The following is a 23549-nucleotide window of genomic DNA, read 5'->3' as shown; positions in this document are numbered from 1 at the left end:
GGGAGCAGACCGTCCCCACTTCCGCCCTGCTGTCGTGGCCGCCTCGCTCCGGGGGGCCGGCGCGGGCCAGTTCTGCTCTCTGTGGTCTCCTCCACGCAGGCCCCTCTGGGAGCGCCTGGCCCACCTCACACTGTCCGCTCTCACCGGCAGCCAGTCCACAGCTTCCTTCGCTCCCAGGAGCTCGGTTTGGGAGAAGGAGTGTGTAGTCACCAACCTTTAGGCTTTTCACAAACCCAGAACCTTAGAATTATTCTCTTAATCAGTGAAGTTTGCTGTCCTCAGAGAACAGCACCTCGCAGGCAGGGGCTGGAGGGCGGGAAGAGGCATAGGAGAAGGGGAAAGGGGGAAAGCTGGTATTTGGATTTTTCTATGTATTATTTGTTCCTTTGAGTTTTGGCTTTTTGATCATAAAGAAGCTCTGAAAGAAATAAGCTTCAGGGATCTGTCTCTGGGCAAAAAAAAAAAAAATCTCTGCTACTTTTGGTAAAACCTAAGCCCCCCCATGAGAACGAGCCCATCCTGGACAGCCCCCAGGACGGTGGGACTGCTCCCTCACCCTGCCGTCCTCAGCCAGTGAAAACAGCAGAGCAGAGCCTCAGAGGAGACCCCTAAGTGCCTGCCCCCCCTGCCTTCTCGGCTGATGTCACCAGGTGGTCTGGTAACACCTCCTGATTTCAGGACCTGCCGTAATCTCCAGGAGAAGGCAATACCCAAGGGGTACCGGGCCATCTGGACAGTTTTCTGCTGGTCTCAGCCGTTTTGTTGTGATTGTTTTTGGCTTTTCCATTGAAGTGAATGAAGTTTTACTTCAGGAGATGAAGAGGCTGGAGCATGATTTAAAACCTGCCTGGCAGTTGTGCTGCTTTTCTTTTGAAGGACGTCTGGTGGGTCCCCATCTCTCCAAGCACTCCAAACCTTCCAAATTCTAAAGAGCCCATCAGACTTGCTAATGAAGTCTATAATGGTTATTCCAACTCATATATTCATTTTAGGTAAAATATATGGTAAAGAAGATAAAGAATTCTGTAGGTCTGGTGTAAGGCTTCATATGCACCGGGATTCTCATATAATATGTGCTTTATATTTTTGCCTATTTCTGGGACTTGGAACTAATTTCCCAGCTGCTAATGATCATAGAGATTTATAATTTTTCCTGGCTGTATTTGTGACATATTGGTCACACCGATATTTATTTCCAAATCAGGAATACAATCCCCAGATTAAACATTTCTCCTGAGGAGAAATAACAGTTGTCTTTACAGCGATCCATCAATGGCTTTGGAAAGCAGTGACTCATCATAAGCAATGTTTCTACCCTGATCTTTAAGAAGAGGAATAGGTAGTATAAAGGAAAGACATGGTCTTCAATCTAAAATCCGTCGTTATTCTTGGGGTCGGGGGGGGAGTAACATTCCAGGGCTCTTCTAAGGTGGAAAGGGTCTGGTGCTGGTTCCCTGGGGCCAGGGAGCACTGGCCCCAATGGCACCATCCTGCGTTGTTAGGTCGGGTTGCAGACATCCTTCCTACTGGATTGTGAGTGCCGTGCTTGTGGAGGTGAGTTAAAGGTGAAGGGAGAGTCTAGGCAAAGTCAGAATAGAAACATAGACTTAGAAGGCAGAGTTGTTAATCACAAAATAAAGGAGAAAATGAATTTTTAAGGAAAAATGAATAGGATTTTTATTTAGAAATGCTCATAATAAGAGTGGTTTGTCATTCCCCAAGTATCAAAACTAGCATTAGAAATTAGTGTGATCGCTGTTTCCTCACCAAACGGTGGATAATCGTGAGTAAACACATCCCTGCCTTCTTACAGTGGACCGTTAATCACCGTTCTGAAAAAGTATCTCACGTTCAGTGCTCCTGCATCAAAAGGAACTTTAGTTCTCAGGAGTTTTTTCAACTCTCTAGGTCGTTCTGTCATTTGATTAGGTTTCTGTTGCCTGCTTCATAAAATGAAGACTTGCAACAGCAGAAACACAGATTCTTCCCATTGTTTACTTTGAGTTTCTCTCTTTTTAAGGATCTTTTGAATTTTGATGACCCACTGAATATTGAAGCTGCAGAACATCATTTGAGGGACAAGGTAAGCTAGGAACAGGAGTATTCTAGGTTGATGTATTTGGTGAAAAGATAATTACTGCCCCTTGATTAAATAAGTATGACATTGAGAATGGTGACTAGAATTTAACTAGAATTAAATCCCATTGAATTAAATGGGACTAGAATGTAAAACAATTTATGAGTGATGTATTACAATACATGTGAGTGGTCTCAGAAAAGCGTTTGACCCAGGGTCAGACAGAAGTGTTTTTAGGTGTGGTTTCCTGGTAGAGTTCAGTGTGAGTGATCTACAGACCTACAACAGGCGGCTGTCACTTTACCGCATGATGGCGTAGGAGCACAGAAGGGAGAACGAAGGGTGTTGCCCCCGCCCCCCACCCCCACCCCCACCCCCGCCACCTCCGCCGCCACCCAGCGGGCTGACCGCCCTCCACACCCTCCCAGAGCGCAGGCACACGCGAGCCCATGGCGATGGGGTCGTGTTTGTTTTGTTGTTCGTGTATTTTCGCTTTTTCCCTTCAAGTCAGTGCATAAACTATCACTCGTTCATTTTAGGGGCTGTTGAATAATAATATCCCGCGGTGTGGCTCTACCGTACTTTTCTCAAGCATCCTCCTATGGCTGGGCACTCAGGTTTTTTCCACGGGATTATTTTCCAGCTACAGACAGCGCTGCAGTAATGCCCTTCGTACACACGTCCTTACCGCGTGCGGGCACAAGGCACAGGGCCTGGGGCGGGAGCCCGGGAGGCTGCTGGAGGTTGTTCAGAGCTGGTCGGGCCTAAGCAGACAGCTCTGCGGCGCTGACTCCGTTTAGTCACAGGACCTCATGTTTTGTTTTCTGAGTCACATTCCCTGCGAATCCTTGCCCCGCCCAGGAGTCAGCCACCTAACGCTGCTGGATCGGCTGGCGTGGCTCTGAACGTAGGACATTCCAAAGGCCATCAAGTTGGATCTAAATGCCGTGCTTAATGTTGAGGGCAGCTGCTTCTGTTCATGTAAGACCTACTGTGTGCCAGAGTGCGTGGGCGTTTTAAACGTGCCACGTGTGGTGTTCACCACAGCCTGCCTTATCAGGGCCCTGAAGCGCAGGCAGAAGGGCCCCCCAGCACATGTCCCGGCATGCGGGGAGCAGAGAGCCAGGTGGTGGCCCCGGAGGGTCAGCGGCTGCCTCTGGTCGGGCGGGCAGAGGAGGCCATGTCCTGCTGAGCAGGCCGGGAGGCAGCCGAGGTCTTAAGTCTCGCCTCGCCGGCAGTCAGCTGTCTGCACCCTTGGGGCAGCCCTGGCAGGGAGGAGGAGCCTTCGTTTGTCCGCCCATGCTGACAAGCCTTGCAGGCGGGCCCCCAGGAGGCTCTGTTCATGTTCTGACTCCACCTGTCATTGTCATCTGCCTGACAAGGATGTCCCCACTCAGCACTAACTAACTCTTGTAGCCCCTGTGGACTAAACCTTGTCGGGGAGGGAACACCCTTATAGAGCCAGGAGGAGAAAAAACATGTTAACGATTGTTTACTTTTTATTGTGCTTGGAAGGGTGTTTCCTGCTCTTTGTATGAAATAGGAAGAGGCTTGCAGCTTACAGCAGACTTCATTTGATTGTGCTTCGCAGATATGGGTGTTGCTGCTTTATGTCGGGTTCTCAGGGAAAGCCCTTCTGGTAACAAGATGTGAGTAGAGGCCGGTTGTGAACCACGTGGGCCTCAGGCAGGAGTGTTCCAGAGGCCTCAGCAGCAGCGCAAAGGCCCTGAGGCAGGACTGTGCTCCTGGTGCTCGGGGATGCTCCAGAGGCCCCGTGTGACTGGGGCAGGGCAGCAGGAGGGCAGTGGTGACGTGGAATAGCAGCAGCCCTGCGTGGCCCTCCAGGTGCCAGGCAGTCATACCTGCTCCCAGACACATTTGTTTCCCCGACAATCCACGAAGGAGGGACCCTTGCCCTTGATACGCTGCTGAGGGAGCAGGGCCACCAAGACGTGAAAGACTTGCAAGGAAGGGGCGGGGCCCAAGATTTGAACCCGGGCAGTTTGGCCCCAGAGCTCATGGTCTTCTCACTGCCGAGAGCAAAGGGGATTAGGGCTGAGCGGAGGCACCTGTGGTCCTGGGTCAGACGTTGAGGGGTTATAGGGGTGTCTGGGATCGTCACTCCACATCCCGGGGGCTTTGGCCACGCTCCCTGGGAGCCGATGGTATGTCGGCAGCTGGGTACTGTGGAGGTGACCTTGTGAGAGTTTTGCTGAAGGCAGCCAGGGCTTCTGTGCAGCCCGTGTTGGCTGTGGGCAGACGGCTGTGAGGGAGCCTTTGAGCACAGTCCTGGGCCACTTGGTGGCGACCACAGGTGTCCCCTTCTCCCCTTTCCCTGAACCCGCCCCACCCTGAAAGAGTGACTTCAGCGTGGCCAAGGAGAGCAGGCCCGTTCCGCCCGCACCTCCCAGGGTGGCCCCTACAGCAGGCAGGGCCTGGGGCTGTTCCTCTTGCTGGATGGGACTGAAGCCTGGGACCCTGTGTGCAGCTGTGGGTGGGAGTGAAAGGGTTGAGAGCCCGCCTTCAGGTCACAGGCTGTCCCGCCACCAATGCGGGCGGATGTTCTGAGGTGGACAGGCTCCAAGTCACTCGTGGCTCAGACAGTCCCAGGGGCCCTTCCTAGTCCTGTAAGGCCAGGGAATTTTGCTCCTGACCTTAGAGAGAAAAGACCTGGGGACACACTTGGGGTGTTGGCTCAGATCTGAGATGGCTTTCCCGTCCGCGCTGGCCTGGAAGATACCTGCATCCACACAGCGTTTTTACACCTGAGGGATCAGCCCAGGCCCCCAGGTGGCCTCTGCTTAATGCCCAAGGAGGGCCCTCTGTAGCAAGCCCGCCTCTCCTCTCAGGCAGGGTGGTCACCCTGATGGCGGACTGCACTTGGGCCACAGTAGCAGGGTCCTGGGGAGACAGATCAGGACACAAGGTTCTTCCTGAGAGCAGCAGCCAAGGCTCATGCCCATTTGTGGTCCAGAGTCCCAGCCGGACCCTCATCGTGACCTTGACCACACTGGTGAATCTCACTCTCCCCGTTCGCACAACGAAGGGTCTTCGGTTCCCTTCTGCCCCGAGCTTGTTTGTGTCCCCTCCCGGCACCCAGAGTGGCAGGGAGATGGCACTTAGCCCTGTGGGTCTCTGAGTCTCCTGCCACCTTGGCGACTGGAGGATTGGAGGCCGGACCCTGCACACCTCCCGAGAGCTGGCGGGGGTCCTTGGCTCAGGGGCACGCAGCTTGTCCCTGAAGTGTCGCCCTGTGCTGACTCACGCCCCCTTCCTCCCCTCTGCCCCCCAGGAGGACTTCCGGAATAAAGTTGAAGACTACATTAAGCGCTACGCCAGATGACAGGAGGAGAGGGCTGCGGGGCCGTGGACCGTGTGTTACCAGTTTGTCTCCAGCTGAAACGAGAAGGGAGTCTCCTCCCGTCCTCGGCTCCCCTCAGTCCCGCTGGGCCGCCCCAGTCCTGCGACCATGCTGTCCTGAGGAAGAACCTCTTCACGACCGCCCATTGTAGACAGAGAGTTCCACATAAATACAGCCAGAAAATGTGCTTCGGGTTCTAAAGAGTTGTCTGCTTACCTTAACATGTTTACTTTTTTGAAACTGTACTGTATAGGCTGTTAATGAGATTCTCGAGAAGTTGTGATGAACTCGGCATTGAGGCTAGAGCTTGCTTCTCCCCTTTCCCCACAGTCAGTCCCCGCACAGGTGATGCTAATGATGTGCTCAGTGTAGCTCGCAGATTGGCGACCAGAAACCCGCTACAAACTGTGATTGGACGCGAATTCTCTTAGCTCCTTCCACGAATGTTGGCCCTGCCTAGATGTCGTGAAGCTTCCCAGAATGCATAGTCATTCACTGTAGATCTCTTACTGAAATGCGTATTTTATTTAATGTAAGTATATTTTGGAACAGATTTGTAATTTGTACAATTTAATGCTTTAATTATTTTTTTCTATTCTCATTTAGTTTGTATTTTCATTGTATAGAGCAGACAGAAAGATGTTGGGTCAAGCAACTATTGAAGAGAAATACAAAGAAAATATAAAAGACACAGTATTCGTTCTCTCCAAATGCAGCGAGAATTTGGCTTTTGAAAATCCGCTCCTGTTTCCAGGTCCAGATGGGGCAAAGAAGTTTAGGGACCCTTTGAAGCTAGATCTGGATGAATTAAAAAAATAATAATAATCATAGCGGGGAGCCCTTTCTCACGTGCTGCCCCGAGGAAACTGGCTGGAGCGCAGTCCCACCCAGGGCGTGGTGTTGCTGCCGTGGTCATGTGTCTGTGAGCCACTGTGCAAGAAAGACAGACCCTCGTGTTCTGGGGGCGGGAGACCTCAGGAATCGGCCCAAACAATGTCTGATGCTACTGAGACCGCCCCTGTGGCCTTCCGAGTTCCTCTGGTTCTGGGCCCTGTCTCGGGGGTGAGTCTCCCAGGCCTTGGAGGGCCAGGAATCAGCACCACTTAGCCATTCCCGGGTCAGGTCAGTGCACTTCAGAGTCAGAACACCGAGGAGAGGTGAGTGGCTTTATTACAGCGTTGGACATCTGAACCCTTAGAATCAAATGCAAAATAAATATCTGTATGGTTTCGTCTGCTGCTCACCTAACACGCTCCGGTTTACCTGACAGCCTCCTTAGGCCTCTGGATTCCCCCGTCTACCAGGTAACCAGTCTGGCTTGTTTTTCTTAATTTATAACATAATCCCAGATTAGGAGATCAGTCTGTCCTGGAGATCAGCAGGGGAGGAATTCGGGCCATGCTTCCCATTTGTAACCAGGAATCATGCCCATTAGACTGGAGGGTGACCCTGGCTGACGGGCCACTCCATCAGGTGTGCAGAGCAGGAAGGATGGGGCTGGTTAAGGGCATGGTGGCGTCTCTGCGGCCCAGAGCCTGTCAGGCACAGTCACCCTGGGAGGGGCGCTCCAGTTCACATACTTCAACTCACCAGCTGGCCTCAGAGCCATCCTCTGCCGGGTGGGTCAGGAGGGCAGCAGCTGGCCGTCCACACGCCTGACTGGTGCCCCTGTGACCCAGGGCGCGCTGCTCTCTGCCAGCTCTAGCCTGAGCCATTTCACATCCCCCAGCTCTCCCGGCGGCACCCTCCCCTGGTGGTGCGGACAGAGGCGGAAGAAATGACGGCAGCGCCCGAAGTGAAATGGAAGCGTGTGTGATGCAGGTGAGGACTGTGCCCTCTGCACCAGACTGAGAGGGAGAGGATCCCTTGTTAATTCTGACCTCACACAATATAGAAAAATACTTTGCTTATCAGGGGTCAAGCAGTTCTTCAAAAAGGACATTTCCACGTAACTGGATCATCCCTTTCTGTGCAGTGGCGATCTCAGAGGCGTTTTACCTCCCTGCCCCCTCCCATCTTGTTAAGGAGCCCACCCAGCTTGGCCCATCTCCGTGGGCCAGTGGTACTGTGCTGGGTGCTTGGCCAGCGGGGCCCGTGGCACCTTTTGGTGGCTGCGGGACACTGACCTCCAGGACTTTTCGTTTCCTGGGGTCTTTTTCTCACTCTTAGGCCAAAGTAACATTTCTGGCTGCCATCCATGTGCCCCACCAGCCCAGAGACAGTTGATGATTTCTGATTTGCAGGGGGGTGGGATGCCGAGCCTCTGGCCAGCCAGACTAGCCCTGGGGCCGGGTGGGGTGGGGCAGGCCTGGGGAATGAAGCTGTGGCACAGCTGACTCTGAAAGTCAGTTGGATCCCCACGACTCTACTGTTTAAAATGGGGTATGTCAGCTGCGTGTTTTTCAGGCACACTTGGAAGGAAACAGCTCCCCAGGGTAGCCCTCTCAGAAGGAGAAGGCTCACATCTCGCCTCTCACCTTCCCTCAAACACACCACCTGCAGCTACCTCCTCTGCAGCCTTTCTAAGGAGCTGGGCCGAGTGTAACTCGGGTGTTGAGCACTGACCTCCCGGCTTTGTGTCTCCTCTTTCCCTGCAGTCCTGGTCTTTGCACCTCCTGTGTGTTTTCAGCCACTGTGCCTTGTTGCAGAACGCTGGCCCCAGGGAGCAGTGTGTCGTGGGTTATGGGTAGCTTCACGAGACTCCCTGCTTTACCTGCCCTCACCTCCAAGCACTGAAAGCCTCAGAGGCCTGTTTGTCTGATCGACCGACCTCAGATAAGTCGGGCTTTGCACATGGCTGGAGAAGTCTGCAGTACAAACTTCATGTTAAAACGTTGCCCTATTCAGACCATTTGCAGTAGCTAAACTATTTTGAATGTAGTCTTTGAGAGGAACACGTCCCTTCGTGTTTGCCAGTTTCAGTGCTCCGAAGTGTCCGTGCACGTCTTCCTCTGCCCTTCGTGACACTCCCGGGGCTTGCACACTCGTCTAGGAAGACTTCACAACTTCGGGAGGCGACAGCGCCCTTCCCCGTGGCTTGGCCGCAGCCAGGCCGCTCTCAGGACATCTGGGGGCAGAGGCAGCATGTCTTTGTCTTAGGGCAGCAGAAGCGGATTCAGCAGTCCTGCCGGATGCTGGAGCTTAGCAAAATAATCTCGGAGGGCAAACTCCCAGGCAGTGGTGATCATCACGATGTGTTACTTGTCTTCAGGGGACAAATCCCACTGTTCCCTGGGTTGCTCCGTTAGCCCCACCCTTCTTTCTTTAAAGAACTGCTGTGAAAAAAACCAAATTCCTGTTACCATTGGACTTTTTGCTGATTTGATTATCAGATCAAGCAGAATTTTTTTCATATAAAAAGCCCAGGGGCTTCCCTGGTGGCACAGTGGTTGAGAGTCCGCCTGCCGATGCCGGGGACGTGGGTTCGTGCCCCTGCCTGGGGAGATCCCACATGCCACGGAGCAGCTGGGCCTGTAAGCCATGGCTGCTGAGCTTGTGCATCCGGAGCCTGTGCTCCGCAACGGGAGAGGCCACACAGTGAGAGGCCCGTGTACCGCAAAAAAAAAAAAAAAAAAGTCCAACAAGATGTTAGCCACCACAGGGGACACAGGTTCGAGCCCTGGTCAAGGAAGATCCCACATGCTGCAGAGCAACTAAGCCCATGTGCCACAACTCCTGAACCTGTGCTCTAGAGCCTGCAAGCCTAGAGCCCACAACCGCAACAGGAGAAGCCACCGCAATGGGAAGCCTGCACTCTGCAACTAGAGAAAGCCCGCATACAGCAACGAAGACCCAACACAGCCAGAAATAAATAAATAAGTTAATTAATTAAAAAAAAAAAAAGACGTTGACCACCAATGGCAGCTTTAATGAGACCCTTTCCCAGGTGGTGCAATCTGTTCCGGGGTTGTTTCACTTCCATCCACCTAAAAATGTTTAATCTTGGAAAGTCAGGTTTGCTACAAGTTCATTATTCTTCATAAAATAAAGTGTCTAGTAAGATGCTAATATATAGTTTTAGTAAAATAGTGTTTTCCTTTGCCAAAGAAGAACTCGGAAAATGAGAAAACCTGTCACACCCTTCTTCCCCATGCTCCCGTGGCCTGGCCTCAAGCAAATCCAGCAGGCTGGAGGGGCCATTGCAGAGGGGTCCATATCACCTGCTGAAGTTACCGCTCATGCCCTGGGGTTCCATGGGTTACCAAAATTGATTTATTGAAAGAATTGTAGTTTGAAAAAGTTCTTCAAAAAACTCCATGATAGAGGCCTTTGGGGACCTTGCATTGTTAAGAATGTCTGTTTATTCATGTCAAGCTGTATAAACTGAATTATCTCTTTTTAAATATCCATCTTAGGTCTCATTCACTTTCATTACCAAATGCACTGGGCCAGAGCCCTTCTGGTAAATTCACTGTTCCTTTAGGTTTGGTTTTGGTTTGGTTTTTAACTTATGGCCAGTTGGAAGAAATAATCCATGTCCCACGAGTTCCCGGTGCTGGAGGGGAGACTACGGACAGGCCCTGTGCACTGCAGTCGAGGACAAATGCTGGTCCGGGGCCAGGGGTCCGGAGAGAGCGTTAGCACTGGCTGCACATGGGCCGGCACCTCGTGTGGCCCCCCACAGGTCACATCCAGGGATGCTCCCCCTGCTCTGTACCCGAGTGAGGCCTGTTGGGTCTCCTCTCCGCCTGGCAGGACTCACTCATCTGCGTTGTATTTTTCGGCGCTGGATCCTCATCGCCTCGGTGTCAGCCTTCACCTTCCTCACGACGCATCGTTCCCAGGAGATGCGCGGTGCTTGATGGCCAAAGATAGTTTTGTCTCTTACGCCAGTCGTTACCAAACAGCTCTTTTTAAAAAATTGTTCCAACCTCAGTGCCCCTGTTCACCTGCGTCCTCCCTTCCCCCAACCAGGGTGAGGCTGGGAGCCACAGCTGGGGGCAGCGCTCGGGAAAAAGAGCCTTTGCTGCAGCCTATGCCGAAGCAGTGTCAACCTCAGGTTACAGTCTGAGCAGAGGAAGCCTGTGTCCCGGGCGAGCGCTGTGACTGTGGAGCCAGTGTGGTCGCTGGTGTCTCGCCAGGCCAGTGACCGGGGTGTGACACGGACCGCAGTCTCTGCAGAAGAGCAGCAGTGGAGGAAGGCCCGGCCACAGCCGGCTGAGACCAAAGCAGACGTGGGGCGGCCACCTCACGTGCTGCCAGAGGGCTTCCTACAAGAGTCCGTCCCGTGCCACGTCTTCCCACGCATCCAGAAGAAGCACCTGGGCCTGGCACACGGAGCCCACTGTGACTGGGCCTGTCCACCCTGCCGGCCACTGTGCCGGGGACCCTGGCCTCAGAGCAGTGCTTTCCCACCTTGTGGTGAGGCCCGGTCTCCCCAGACTCTGAGCTTCCCTCCTGGGACTCCTTTCAGGATTCAGTTCAGGTGGTGCCCCCCGTGAAGCCTGTCTCACAGGCAGATGGGCAGTTCCTGGAGTGTCCTCATCTCGCCCAGGCTTCAGGAAGCACCGAGGAAGTGGTCCACGCTGGCTCGCAGATGTATTTCTGCCTGTCCCGGGCATCGGTCAGCACCTGGAGCACACAGCCTCACCTTAGTCACCCGGCAGTAACTGAGTAGGTTCTTACGCTGTGATGACTAACGTTGAGTAGATGTAGCAGGAGCTTCAGAGCACGAGTCCGCCAGAGGCAGGCCTGCTCAGGACAGGCCCCTGCCCGGAGACGGGGCACGCCGGCAGGCCCAGGCCCCACGGGCCGGCAGACCACCTGCCCTTCAGCTGACAGATGCCATGCCTGAACTGCTTGCTTAGCTTGAGTAAACAGCTCCGTGGAAAATCCTGCAGAGAAAGAAGGAAAAATATCCAGCAGACTCAGGATAAACATGAAGCTGGGAATGAAGTGTAGGATTTAAAGAAACTTCTTCAGGGGAAAAGAAGTCCACATGTTTAGGAAAATGCAGTAAACAGCACCTTTGACCCAGAATGAAAAATTCATAAGGAGACTACAGGCTAAGATGAAATGGCAACAGAATGAAACTATAACCATAATAATAAATGCACAACAGTACAGGGCAGGACTGATCCTGGGAAAACAGAGCAATGATGTGGAGACAAACTTGATTAATTCTCCCAGAATGCAGACAAGGACAACAGAGACAAAAGCCATCTGCAGACAGGGGATTACAGGACAGAGAGGACTCGTGCTTGTGGCTAAGATGGAGCAACGGGACTGGATTAATCTCTGTGTACTAGGAACAGGGACAAAGATGAACTATACATACTGTAAACAATATCATGATTAGTCATTAGCGAAATGCAAATCAAGACCACACCCACAAAGATGGCTAAAATTTAAAAAATAAAAGTTTTTTTTTTTTTTTTTTTTTTTTTTTTGTGGTACACGGGCCTCTCACTGCTGTGGCCTCTCCCGTTGCAGAGCACAGGCTCCCGACGCGCAGGCTCAGCGGCCATGGCTCACGGGCCCAGCCGCTCCGCGGCATGTGGGATCTTCCCGGACCGGGGCACGAACCCGTGTCCCCTGCCTCGGCAGGCAGACTCTCAACCACCGCGCCACCAGGGAAGCCCAAAAAATAAAAGTTTTTAAATTAAAAACAAAACAAAACAACCAGGCATCAGATGTTGCTGAGGATGCTGAGAAATTGGAATCCTCAGGTTAAATATAAAATTACCATATTTACCCAGCAATTCCACTCCTAATTATATAAGCAAGAGACCTGAAAATACATCTCCACGTGAAAACTTGTACATGAACGCTCAGAGCGGCATCCTTTATAATAGTCAAAAACTGGAGAAAATCCAAATGCCCATCAAGTGATGAATGGAAAAGCGGAATGTGGTATAGCCAGGCAAAGGAATAGTAATCATCAGCAAAAAGGAATTACTGATACATGCTACCACCTGGACTGAAACCTTGAAAACATTTTCCTAACTGAAAGAAGCTAGACACAAAAGGCCACATGCTGTATGATTCCATTTGTATGAAGCACCCAGAAAAGGCAAATCTATAGAGATAGAAAGTGGCTTGTTGACAGGGGTTGTGGTGAGGAGGAAGAGGGGACTGAATGCTAACGAGTACAGTGTTTCTTTTTTGGGTGATGAAAATGTGGGAGTAGACGGTGATAGGTGCATACCCTTGTGAATACGAAGTTTTACACTGTAAAAGGGTGAAATTTATGGTATGTGAATTATATCTTTGAGAAATTAAGATGGAAAACTAAAAAATGTTCAGTTACCCACAGGAAGGCAAGCAAAAAGAAACAGAGTTGAGAACCAGATGAAACAGATAGAAAGCAGATCATACAATGGTAGATTTAAGATTTATTACCATGTAATAATTATATGTAAATGGTCTAATACACCCAAAGACGAAGACTTACAGAGTGGAGTACTGTAGTGTGGAGAGGTGTTACCATTGTGGGAAACTGGGTGAGGGACTCTGTATCATTCTTACAACTGCATGAAACCTACAAGGATCTCAATAAAATTTTAAATTAAACTATATACCCAGCACCCTAGAAGGTATTGATAAAACTGACAATACCTAGTAATCAATACAAAATTTCAATGTATGCAAAGAGGCAAGAAAACAAGAGCCACGGCTAGAGGGGAGAAAAATCAGTCAGAACAGACCCAGAAATGACAAATATGTTAGGGACCAGAGCATTAAAACAGTTCCATAATAGAGAAAAGATTATTCATGTTAAGAGATGGAAAATATAAGACACAAAATAAGCCTCCTGAAGAAAAACACAAATGTGTGATGAAGAGTACACTGGATGGATGGGTTTAACAACAGATTACATATTGATGAAAAGATTCATGAACTTGAAGATACAGCAATTATAAAAACAAAATGAAAAACGGGGTGGGATCTAGGAAGAAAACAACCCTCAGAACTTCAGTGAGCTGTGGGAAAACGTCATACAGCCCAATCAACTTGTAATTAGAGTTTCTCAAAGGAGCAGGGGAGAGAGAAAACTATTTGAAGATATAATTACTGACAAATTTCCAACTTGATAAACACTACAAACCCACGGATACCAGCTTCAAAGCACAATAACATGAAGAAAGTTACATCAAATCACATTCTAAGTTGCTTAAAATCAGTGACAGCAAAAATATTAAAAGCAGTCAAGGAATAAAGACACATAATTTTTAAAGGGTGATCGCACATTTCTTGTTGGAAACAATGCGAGCAAGAAAACTGGAGAAAAATCTTTATTGAAAGAAAAAGCTCAAGCTGGAATTCTATACCTAGGGAAGATATCAAAGATGAAGGCAAAGTAAAGATTTTTCTCATACGTACAAAAGCTGAGAGTCGTACCAGCAGACTATCACTGCTAGAAACTGAACAAAGTCCTCAGGCAGAAGGACGTGATGCCAAGTGGGAATATGGAACCACATCAGGGTTTGTCAGCCACAGCACTATTGACGTTTGGGGCCAGATTTGGCCCCCGTTGGGCTATCCAGTGCATTGTAGGGTGGTTGGCAGCATATATGGCCTCCACTCACTAGATCCCAGAAGCACCGACCCTCAGTTACAACGGCTAACATTGTCTCTACACATTGTCAAATGTCCCCTGGTGGGAAAGTCACTCCCAGTTGAGAATCACTATTAGATGGATGTTTCTTTTCTTTCATATTTTTCATCTCTTTATGCTTTTGAGCAATAATCTGAGAGAATTCCTATGCTCGGGCATTTAGTGCATTAATTCACTTTTTATGCCTATTCTATTCAGCCCATCTATGGATTTAAAAAAATATTTATGTATTTGGCTGCGCTGGGTCTTTGTTGCAGCATGTGGGATCCTCCATTGTGACGTGTGGGCTTCTCTAGTTGTGGTGTGCGGGTTTTCTCTTCTTTAGTCGTGGTGTGCAGGCTCCAGAGCGTGTGGACTCCGTGTGTGGCATGCGGGCTCTCTCATTGAGGCGTGTGGGCTCAGTAGTTGTGGCGTGTAGGCTAAGTTGCCCCGCAGCACATGGGATCTTAATTCCCCAACCAGGGGTTGAACCCGCATCCCCTGAATTGGAAGGTGGATTCTTTACCACTGGACCACCAAGGAAGTCCCTCTATTGATTTTTTAAAAACAGACTTTATTTTTCAGAGCAGTTTTAGGTTCCCAGGAAAACTGAGCAGGACAGAGTTCCCGTATAACCCTGTCCCTATATGTCTAACCTCGTCTACTACCGAGATCCCACAAAGGTAACATTTGTTACAACGAATGAACCTACATGGACACATCATTGTCCCCCACATGTTACATTGGGGTTCACTCTTGGCGTTGTACATGAGTTTTCACAACTGTATAATTACATCTGTCTATTATGGTATCATTCAAAATGGTTTCACTGCCCTAAAAATCCTGTGCTCTACCTATCCATCCTTCCCTTCCCCCCAATCCCTGGCAACTCTATTGTTTTTAAACCTCAATTATATTTTATTTATTTATTTATGTATTTATTTATTTTGGGCTGCACTGGGTCTTTGTTGCTGCGCATGGGCTTTCTCTGGTTGCGGCGAGGGGGCTGCTCTTCATTGCAGTGTGTGGGCTTCTCATGGCAGTGGCTTCTCTTGTTGTGGAGCATGGGCTCTAGGTGCGAGGGCTTCAGTAGTTGTGGCATGTGGGTTCAGTAGTTGTGGCTCACGGGCTCTAGAGCGCAGGCTCAGTAGTTGTGGCGCACGGGCTTAGTTGCTCCACAGTATGTGGCATCTTCCCAGACCAGGGCTTGAAACTGTGTCCCCTGCATTGGCAGGAGGATTCTTAACCACTGTGCCACCAGGGAAGCCCTAAACCTCGATTATTATAGTTTCTGTCAGATATGGGGTTTGTTTTTGTTTTTGTTTTTGTTTTTTGCCTCACCACTCAGCATGCGGGATCTTAGTTCCCCAACCAGGGGTTGAACCTGCGCCCCCTGCAGTGGGAGCGCAGAGTCTTCACCACCCGGCTGCCAGGGAAGTCCCGATATGTTTTTGTTTTTTCTTTTGAGGTACGCGAGCCTCTCACTGTTGTGGCCTCTCCCGTTGCGGAGCACAGGCTCCGGACGCGCAGGCTCAGCGGCCATGGCTCACGGGCCCAGCCGCTCCGCGGCATGTGGGATCCTCCCGGACCGGGGCATGAACCCGTGTCCCCTGCATCGGCAGGTGGACTCTCAACCACTGCAGCACCAGGGAAGGCCCCGATATGTTTTTTTAATTGTTGTTTGTTCCTGTTTTATGACTGCCTTTTTAAAAAATAAGATATACGCCCTTCTCTCCTTGTAGACCTTTCCTGTACTGAAGACACTGAGTGCTGTATGCCTTTTTCTCCTCGTAGACCTTTCCTGTACTGAAGACACTGAGTGCTGTATGCCTTTTTCTCCTCGTAGACCTTTCCTGTACTGAAGACACTGAGTGCTGTATGCCTTTTTCTCCTCGTAGACCTTTCCTGTACTGAAGACACTGAGTGCTGTATGCCTTTTTCTCCTCGTAGACCTTTCCTGTACTGAAGACACTGAGTGCTGTATGCCTTTTTCTCCTCGTAGACCTTTCCTGTACTGAAGACACTGAGTGCTGTATGCCTTTTTCTCCTCGTAGACCTTTCCTGTACTGAAGACACTGAGTGCTGTATGCCTTTTTCTCCTCGTAGACCTTTCCTGTACTGAAGACACTGAGTGCTGTATGCCTTTTTCTCCTCGTAGACCTTTCCTGTACTGAAGACACTGAGTGCTGTATGCCTTTTTCTCCTCGTAGACCTTTCCTGTACTGAAGACACTGAGTGCTGTATGCCTTTTTCTCCTCGTAGACCTTTCCTGTACTGAAGACACTGAGTGCTGTATGCCTTTTTCTCCTCGTAGACCTTTCCTGTACTGAAGACACTGAGTGCTGTATGCCTTTTTCTCCTCGTAGACCTTTCCTGTACTGAAGACACTGAGTGCTGTATGCCTTTTTCTCCTCGTAGACCTTTCCTGTACTGAAGACACTGAGTGCTGTATGCCTTTTTCTCCTCGTAGACCTTTCCTGTACTGAAGACACTGAGTGCTGTATGCCTTTTTCTCCTCGTAGACCTTTCCTGTACTGAAGACACTGAGTGCTGTATGCCTTTTTCTCCTCGTAGACCTTTCCTGTACTGAAGACACTGAGTGCTGTATGCCTTTTTCTCCTCGTAGACCTTTCCTGTACTGAAGACACTGAGTGCTGTATGCCTTTTTCTCCTCGTAGACCTTTCCTGTACTGAAGACACTGAGTGCTGTATGCCTTTTTCTCCTCGTAGACCTTTCCTGTACTGAAGACACTGAGTGCTGTATGCCCTTCTCTCCTTGTAGACCTTTCCTGTACTGAAGACACTGAGTGCTGTATATGCCTTTTTTCCCTTAGGTGTGAGCGCTGTTTGGTGCAGTTACTACCTCATGTCCATGGAGATGGCATTCCTCAAATGTTTGTCTGTATTGGGCACTGATTTCATAGTTAAGACACCCTGTTAGGGCACCTGTTGCATCTGTCTGACCAGCCCACTTGGAATCGTGGTGGCTGCTACCGCTTGTAGGAAGAGTGGAGAAGAGGCCACTGGTCCTCTGTGTGTGGGTATCGCCAGCCACATGGGGCGCTGTCTTGTCTCTGACTTCACCACTACACTCACTATATCCACCTGGAAACACAAACCCTCTAACCGCTGCCTAACTGGTCCAAGGGGGGCTGGAGATGAATCAACCCCCTTGTCAGTGGTCCCTGGGCCCCTCCAGCTCCCACCCTTATGGCCTTCCATATAGACTTAGAGAATGAAACATGCCCCCCACCTTTGCTCTTGACCTCGTGCCCGCTCACTGCCTCCAGGACTTTACCTCTTCTTTCTCTTTTATCTTCAGCTTCCTTGTTAGCTACCTCCCGTCAGCTATAAACATGCTCAGCCTCTAAAGCATTTCCCCTTCATCTTGTACCCCTTTTACCTCCTTCCTCCACCTTTTGATGAGCTGACTGCCTTCTCCACTCTTTCTTGTCCTGTTCTTTCCTCAGCTCTGAATCACCCCTGCCCGACCACTGCTCTACTGAAATTCCTCTCGCTGAAACCATCAGTGTCTCCTGATTCACTACTGAGTATCAGCAGACACTTCAGATTTCCTCTCAGCTGCACTTACACTACCTTCTGTATTTTGACACTTCCTTCATTCCCTTTCCTTTCCTCCTCTTTTGACTGGCCTTGAGCTTCTGTATATCTATTTGCTTCTTTTTTATTATTATTATTTTAATTCAAAAAGGTATTTTTAAAAATTAATTTATTTTGGCTGTGCTGGGTCTTCGTTGCTGCACGTGGGCTTTCTCTAGTTGCAGCGAGCAGGAGCTACTCTTCCTTGCGGTGCGAGGGCTTCTCATTGTGGTGGCTTCTCTTGTTGCAGAGCACAGTTCTAAGCGCCCAGGCTTCAGGAGTTGTGGCTTGTGGGCTCTAGAGCACAGGCTCAGTAGTTGTGGCGCATGTGCTTAGTTGCTCCGCGGCATGTGGCATCTTCCTGGACCAGGGCTCGAACCCGTGTCCCCTGCATTGGCAAGCGGATTCTTAACCATTGGGCCACCAGGGAAGCCCTCTATTTGCTTCTTAAATGTTGGTGTGTCCTTTGCTCCTGGCCGCATTTGGCAAGAAATGAGCTCGGTTTGCAAGCAAGAATGAAAGAAAATAAAGAGTCCAGAAATATGGAAACTTGAAGAGCTGGAAAAAAACAACTTCTTCTGGACCCCAACAGGAGATTAAATTGAGCAAGTCTACAAACATCCAATTAAAATTCAATTTTTTTTTTTTTTTTTTGCGGTACGCGGGCCTCTCTCTGCTGTGGCCTCTCCCACTGTGGAGCACAGGCTCCAGACGCGCAGGCTCAGTGACCATGGGTCACGAGCCCAGCCGCTCCGCGGCATGTGGGATCTTCCCGGACCGGGGCACGAACCCGTGTCCCCTGCATTAGCAGGCGAACTCTCAACCACTGCGCCACCAGGGAAGCCCCAAAATTCAATTTCTTGACAAAGCATTCCTGCATTCAAATTCTGGCTCCATTACTCCCCGTGTAAAGTTGGGCAAGATGCTGACCTTTTCTGTACCTGACTTTCCTCATACATAAAGTGGGGATAAAGGCACCCACTTGATAAGGGTGTTATCAAGAGGAAACTAGTGAATACAGGAAAGGCGCTTGGAACAGTGCCTGACACATGCTCAGGGCTCAATTAAACTTAGAAATTGTTATTTTGTCAAAAGGGCGAGACGGGGGGTGGCTTCATTAGAATTCAAGCATCTGGATCTTTGCCCTCTCTCACCGCTTTCGCAACTGACTTGTGTTATGGTTGGCAGGATACACGAATGCTAGACATGTCCATTTGGCTGCCTCTCAGACAAAGCAACAGGTCGGAAACTCAGCCCATCACCTTCCCCGCCCCGGGGCTCCTTCCTGTCCGGGTAAAGGGACTAACATCCTCCTCCCTCACCCTCCCGCGTGCCCCACATTCAGCAGACCCCGTTCCCTAAATCTGTCCCGGATCCATCTTTCCTGCGTTTTGCGCCCGGGCCTGGTGTTCCTCGTGTCTTGCCTTGGCTCCTGTAACAGCCTCCACTCCAGACCCCTCAGATCCACCCGCAGGAAATGAGCCCTAATTTCACCCGAAGTCACCCAAGCAGAGGGTCGGATCATGGTGGAGCCCCCCGGGACAGCGGTGACGTAGGGCGTGGCCCGCCGGCCTCGGAGGACCGGGGCTCCCGCTCCAGCCGGGCGGAAGCACGCTGACCCCTCGCTCCCCGGCCGCCCCCGGGCCCCCGCCGCCCTCGCTCCCGGTGCCGCCTACCCGCTCACCGCCCAGGGCCCGCGCACAGAACTTCCATCCGCGCTCCGCCGCCGGGACCACGCCCCCTGTGACGCGCCTGCAGCCCCGCCCCCTGACCGCACGCTGCCGGGGCCCCGCCTCCCGGCGGAACGCCACTGAAGCGCGAGGATTGGCTGGGAGGGCGCACCTCAGCCAATCCGGACTCGGCCCGGCCCTCGTGGCCCCGCCTCCTCCCGGTGGCGCTCCTGGCAGCTGCATGCTCTGCGGGTTGGGGCCGAGCCCGGGGCGGCCGGGCTGGGAGGTGTTGGGATGGAGGCGGCCGGGCCGCGGAACAGGGACGCGCGGGGGCGAGCGGCGAGTCAGCCTGGCAGCCGAGCAGAAAAGAGCCCGCCGGAGAGGTGCGCTCCTTGAGCGGAAGGCAGGGGAAGCCGTCGGCGCCCTCCTCCAGGAAGCCCTCCAGGCGCCGCGTGGCGAGGTCTGAGGGTGGCGGCCGGCCGGTGGTCACTCCCTGAGGGAGGGGGCGGTCAGATGGTGGTCACTTTCCAGGGGAGGGGTCCTTCCCGGAGAGGGGCCGCCAGCTGGCCGGTCTCTCGCGGGCATGAGGGTCCGCGCGGGGATGCAGCGCCGCCCGGCTGTCCGCGCGGGAGGCCTAAAGCAGGGATGAGCGCTGGGAGGACGAGCGGATGCGAGGCGTGGCCTGCAAAGGGCTCCGGGAAGGTGACGCTTGGGCTAAAACCTGAGTGACATCCAGGAGTGAGCCGCACAAGTTCTGGGAGCGAGCGCGCGGGGAAGAGGAAACCGCAGCAAAGGACCCGAGGGCAGGAACGAGCCCTCGGCGTCCAGGGCAGCGAAAACTGCGGAGCGGAGGGGCTTGGGGCCACTGTCCGCGAGCAGAGCCGCAGAGCCCAGGAAGGACTTGGGGTGTCCTGGAGGTTTGAGAGGGGAGTGACGTCATTTAATTATATTACAAATTACTACTTTATATTTTAAAGGAATCCTTCTGGCTGCTTTGTAGGGAGTAGGGGTTGCAGGTAGCAGGGAAGCCAGTTGGGAATCTTTTGTCCTAATCGAGGAGGGAGAGGCGGTGTGGACCGCAGTGGTGGCAGGGGTGGCGGGAGGAGGGTTTGTACTGAGAATAAACCCGCACTTGCTGATGCGTCCTCCGAGTAGGGGGGAGATGGGGTTAAGAAGGATGCCCCGAGGCTGCTGGCCTGAGCACCTGGCAGAGTGGGGGTGAAGACAGGGGGCCACTCCAGCCCACAGAGCTGTTCCAGCCTGCTGGGACCTTCCCCTAGGTGGGGGGGGGGGGAATGCATCTTTGTTTGTTTGTTTGTGAGTCTTCACCCTCAATCCAGGAATTTGTTAAATACTTTCTGGGTAGGAAGGGTAATCCTCTCTACCTGAGTATGAGGAGCGGGTGTGTGTCTTTAAAATGTGGGTCCAGGCCTAAATCTGCCACGTCTTTCGTTAGGTCTCATTTGCTTGGAACTGAGAAAAGGGAGCGGGGAGAATGTACTGAGTGGAGAAGAGATTCGTGATGCCTTTTTCATTTTGGTTACGACCTTAATGAAGTTAAGCTTTCCGTGGAATACTTACAGAAGTAACAAATGATGGGGCGGAGGGATCTCCGAAGTGTTCTGAAGTTCAGGCTTTGAATGAGCTTGGCCAAGCAGGAGAGGGAAGAGCTGTGGTCACTAGTAGTTTGAGTCATTTTGGAATACTTATCATTGGAAGTGAGAGCAGAGTTAGGGGCACGTGCAGGTTTAAGACTCAACAGGACCCAGGGATTCCTAATACCCGGGTGGCCAAGGATGGCTGCTCAGACTTCCCAAGCCCCAAAGCCTTGTGCTTGGGCATCTTAGAGACAAGATGCTGCATTAAAACACTCCATGGGGGAGCTTCCCTGGTGGTCCAGTGGTTAAGAGGCCTCACTTACATTGCAGGGGCCACGGGTTTGATCCCTGGTCGGGGAACTAAGATCCCACATGCTGCAAGGCGCGACCAAAAGAAAAACACTCCATGGGTTAAAGAACCTGCGTTTTAACAGCCACCATTGGAAATTGTGCTTGAATTTTCATGTGGATTGGTTTAAATGCTATTGCTGACTTTAAAGTCAGGTGAAATAATTAATGGTATCTGGCAGGATTGCCTACTATTACATATTCACGAAAGTTTCTGAAAGTTTTTGATACTGGTAAAAAGATATACGGATAAATTTCACTTAGGGGTCTTTCAGGGGCTGTGCACTTGCTGTGACATTTGTCATCTTGTAAACCGAGCCCCTACGCTGTGCCAGCCGTTGTCCTCAGTGTTGGCGACAGAGCTGGGAGGAAAACGGGGGCTTGTGGAGCTGCTGTTCTGTTACTTTCTGTTGATATAGAGAATAAACAAGGGACAAGTCTAGTGTGTTAGATGATGGGGTGCCTTGGAGAAACGGGGTGCCAGGGGGCACAGCCCTGGGGAGGAGGGCATGGGTGGCTGCAATTTTATTTAGAGCCCAGTTTGCCTCACAAGAAGGTCAAGTTGGAGCAAAGACCTAAAAAGTAAGGGGGGGTGTGTCGGTGTGGTCATTCTAGGCGAAGAAAACGGAGAGTGCAAAGGGAGGAGAAGCAAGCCTGCACATGCCCCCCACCCCGCAGAGGAGACTGCAGCTCAGGGGAAGCAGAGTGGGGAGAGGGGGAGCAGTGGTCGCCTAGATCACCCGAGCCTCACAGCCATCGCAGGCACTGCAGGGAAACAAAGGAAAACTACTGGTGAAGTGGTGAAGTTGAAAAACCAGGGGAAAAGCCCTGGGGAATGTGTGGCTCCCTGGGACTGCAAGGTTCCCCTGCTTCCTTCAGGAGGAAGGCCGGAGTCAGGTAGGTAGCCGAGGCCCAGCGGGCCACCCCTCCTACCAAGCGGTGGAAAGAAGTTTTGAAAGTTTTGAAAGTCCAAAGGGACAATTTCCTAACAGTGATAAAGGAAACTAGCAAATACTATTGATAGATGGTTGGAAAACACGTATACATTTTCCATAAATAATGAAGATGTGGAGACTTCTGAGCACAGCTTGTAGAATCCGGCACATGTAAATGCAGAGAAGCACCCTAACCTTGACATTATTTGCTCCTGTTGATATGATAGGGTGCAGCTGTGTTTCCAGATTTCACCTTCTTTTCCCTAATAGGCACGTCTTTATTTTCTCTCCAGCAGGAAAGTGTATATGGACTATAATGCAACCACCCCCCTGGAGCCAGAAGTCATCCAGGCCATGACTGAAGCCATGCAGGAAGCCTGGGGAAATCCCAGCAGCCCTTACCCGGCAGGTAATTCTGGAAGACACACACAGATCAGAGACGTGGGGGGCAGAGGTACTCTTAGAGAAATTGTGTACCACGTGGTATGACTCGGTTTTGGATAGATTTTCTGTTCACGGCAAATCTTTAGCTGTGATTTTGGGTAGTTTTTTCCTGAGAAGCCCAAATTTGAGTCTTGTTGATGCCATAATCTTTCATCTTTAACATACTCTCCTGTCCTCCTTTCCCAGATGAAAAAGCTGTCTTATTAAGAGTTGTTTGTAGTGACAGTGCCTATTAAAACCCTGTCACGTATCTGTCTCAGTCAACCATTACAAAATTTACAAAATAGATCTTTTGCAACATCAGGATCACATAGAATCCTGGTCTCCTTTTTTTAAAAATAAAAATGACTTTCAAATTCTTTAATTATAAATATTCTTCTATGTTTCTCGTTTATTCTTGTTTTAATGTAGAGCATTAAATTGGGGGTCTTGGAAAAGAATTTGCTTCAAATCAGGAGTTACATGGCAGAGTCACGTTGTGTCTTTCAGACAGTGAGCTGAAGCTGTGTCTTATTTAATGCTTTATCAGGGATAGTGAAGATAAACTGTCTTAACTGTGGATCACGATGAACTAAAATAACTTTCAGACTACTACCACGCCCTAGGATTTAGCAATACCTGTGTACAAATTTATAGGCTTTTGTGGGTTTTCATGTCAGTTTGCTTATTGAAAGCTTCACAACTTGATAACTAAAAGCTTTTGCAAAATCAGATACTAGTCATTCATTAACTTTGTTGTTGGTTTATCTTATACATATGTTCTGGCTAATCTGGACGTTGCCTTGTAGCTAATCTTTCCTGTAGTGAAACTGAAGTTTCTGACGCATAAAACTGGAGAATCCAGAGAACAGTTAAGTGCTAATAAAAAGCATTTATCATGAAGAAATTTAGGAATAACCCTCAGGGAGAAATAGCCCTTCTAGACCTGATGAACCTTGTCTGTGGACTGCATGTTGCCTTGACAGCCTTTGTTTCCACAA

The 23549-nt window shown here is 50.7% G+C and overlaps 2 protein-coding genes across 8 annotated transcripts in view; both read left to right on the top strand.

The window, feature by feature from the left end:
* Positions 1-6149, top strand: part of UBE2F (ubiquitin conjugating enzyme E2 F (putative)) — a 51801-nt gene extending 45652 nt beyond the window's left edge. For both annotated transcript variants that reach the window (XM_082630472.1, XM_082630471.1), the window contains 2 exons: positions 2021-2083; positions 5370-6149. In XM_082630472.1, coding sequence (XP_082486598.1) covers positions 2021-2083; positions 5370-5420 — 114 coding nt within the window. In that variant the 3' untranslated portion in view covers positions 5421-6149. The remainder of the gene's footprint in view (positions 1-2020; positions 2084-5369) is intronic.
* A 13198-nt stretch (positions 6150-19347) lies between these two features.
* SCLY (selenocysteine lyase) overlaps positions 19348-23549 on the top strand; it is a 29467-nt gene continuing 25265 nt past the window's right edge. The window contains exons 1-2 of one of the 6 annotated variants that reach the window (XM_082630086.1): positions 19348-19627; positions 22422-22534. In XM_082630086.1, coding sequence (XP_082486212.1) covers positions 19539-19627; positions 22422-22534 — 202 coding nt within the window. In that variant the 5' untranslated portion in view covers positions 19348-19538. Of the gene's footprint in view, positions 19628-21859; positions 22088-22418; positions 22535-23549 lie in introns of those variants that run through there. The other 5 variants (XM_082630085.1, XM_082630089.1, XM_082630090.1 and 2 more) reach the window with 5 other exon arrangements.

This window comes from Mesoplodon mirus, assembly GCF_964341445.2.
Source record: "Mesoplodon mirus genome assembly, chromosome: 8".
In the NCBI taxonomy this organism is placed as follows: domain Eukaryota; kingdom Metazoa; phylum Chordata; class Mammalia; order Artiodactyla; family Ziphiidae; genus Mesoplodon; species Mesoplodon mirus.
The sequence above is the reverse complement of the archived record's forward strand: the minus strand, read 5'-3'. Positions and strand labels throughout refer to the sequence as shown.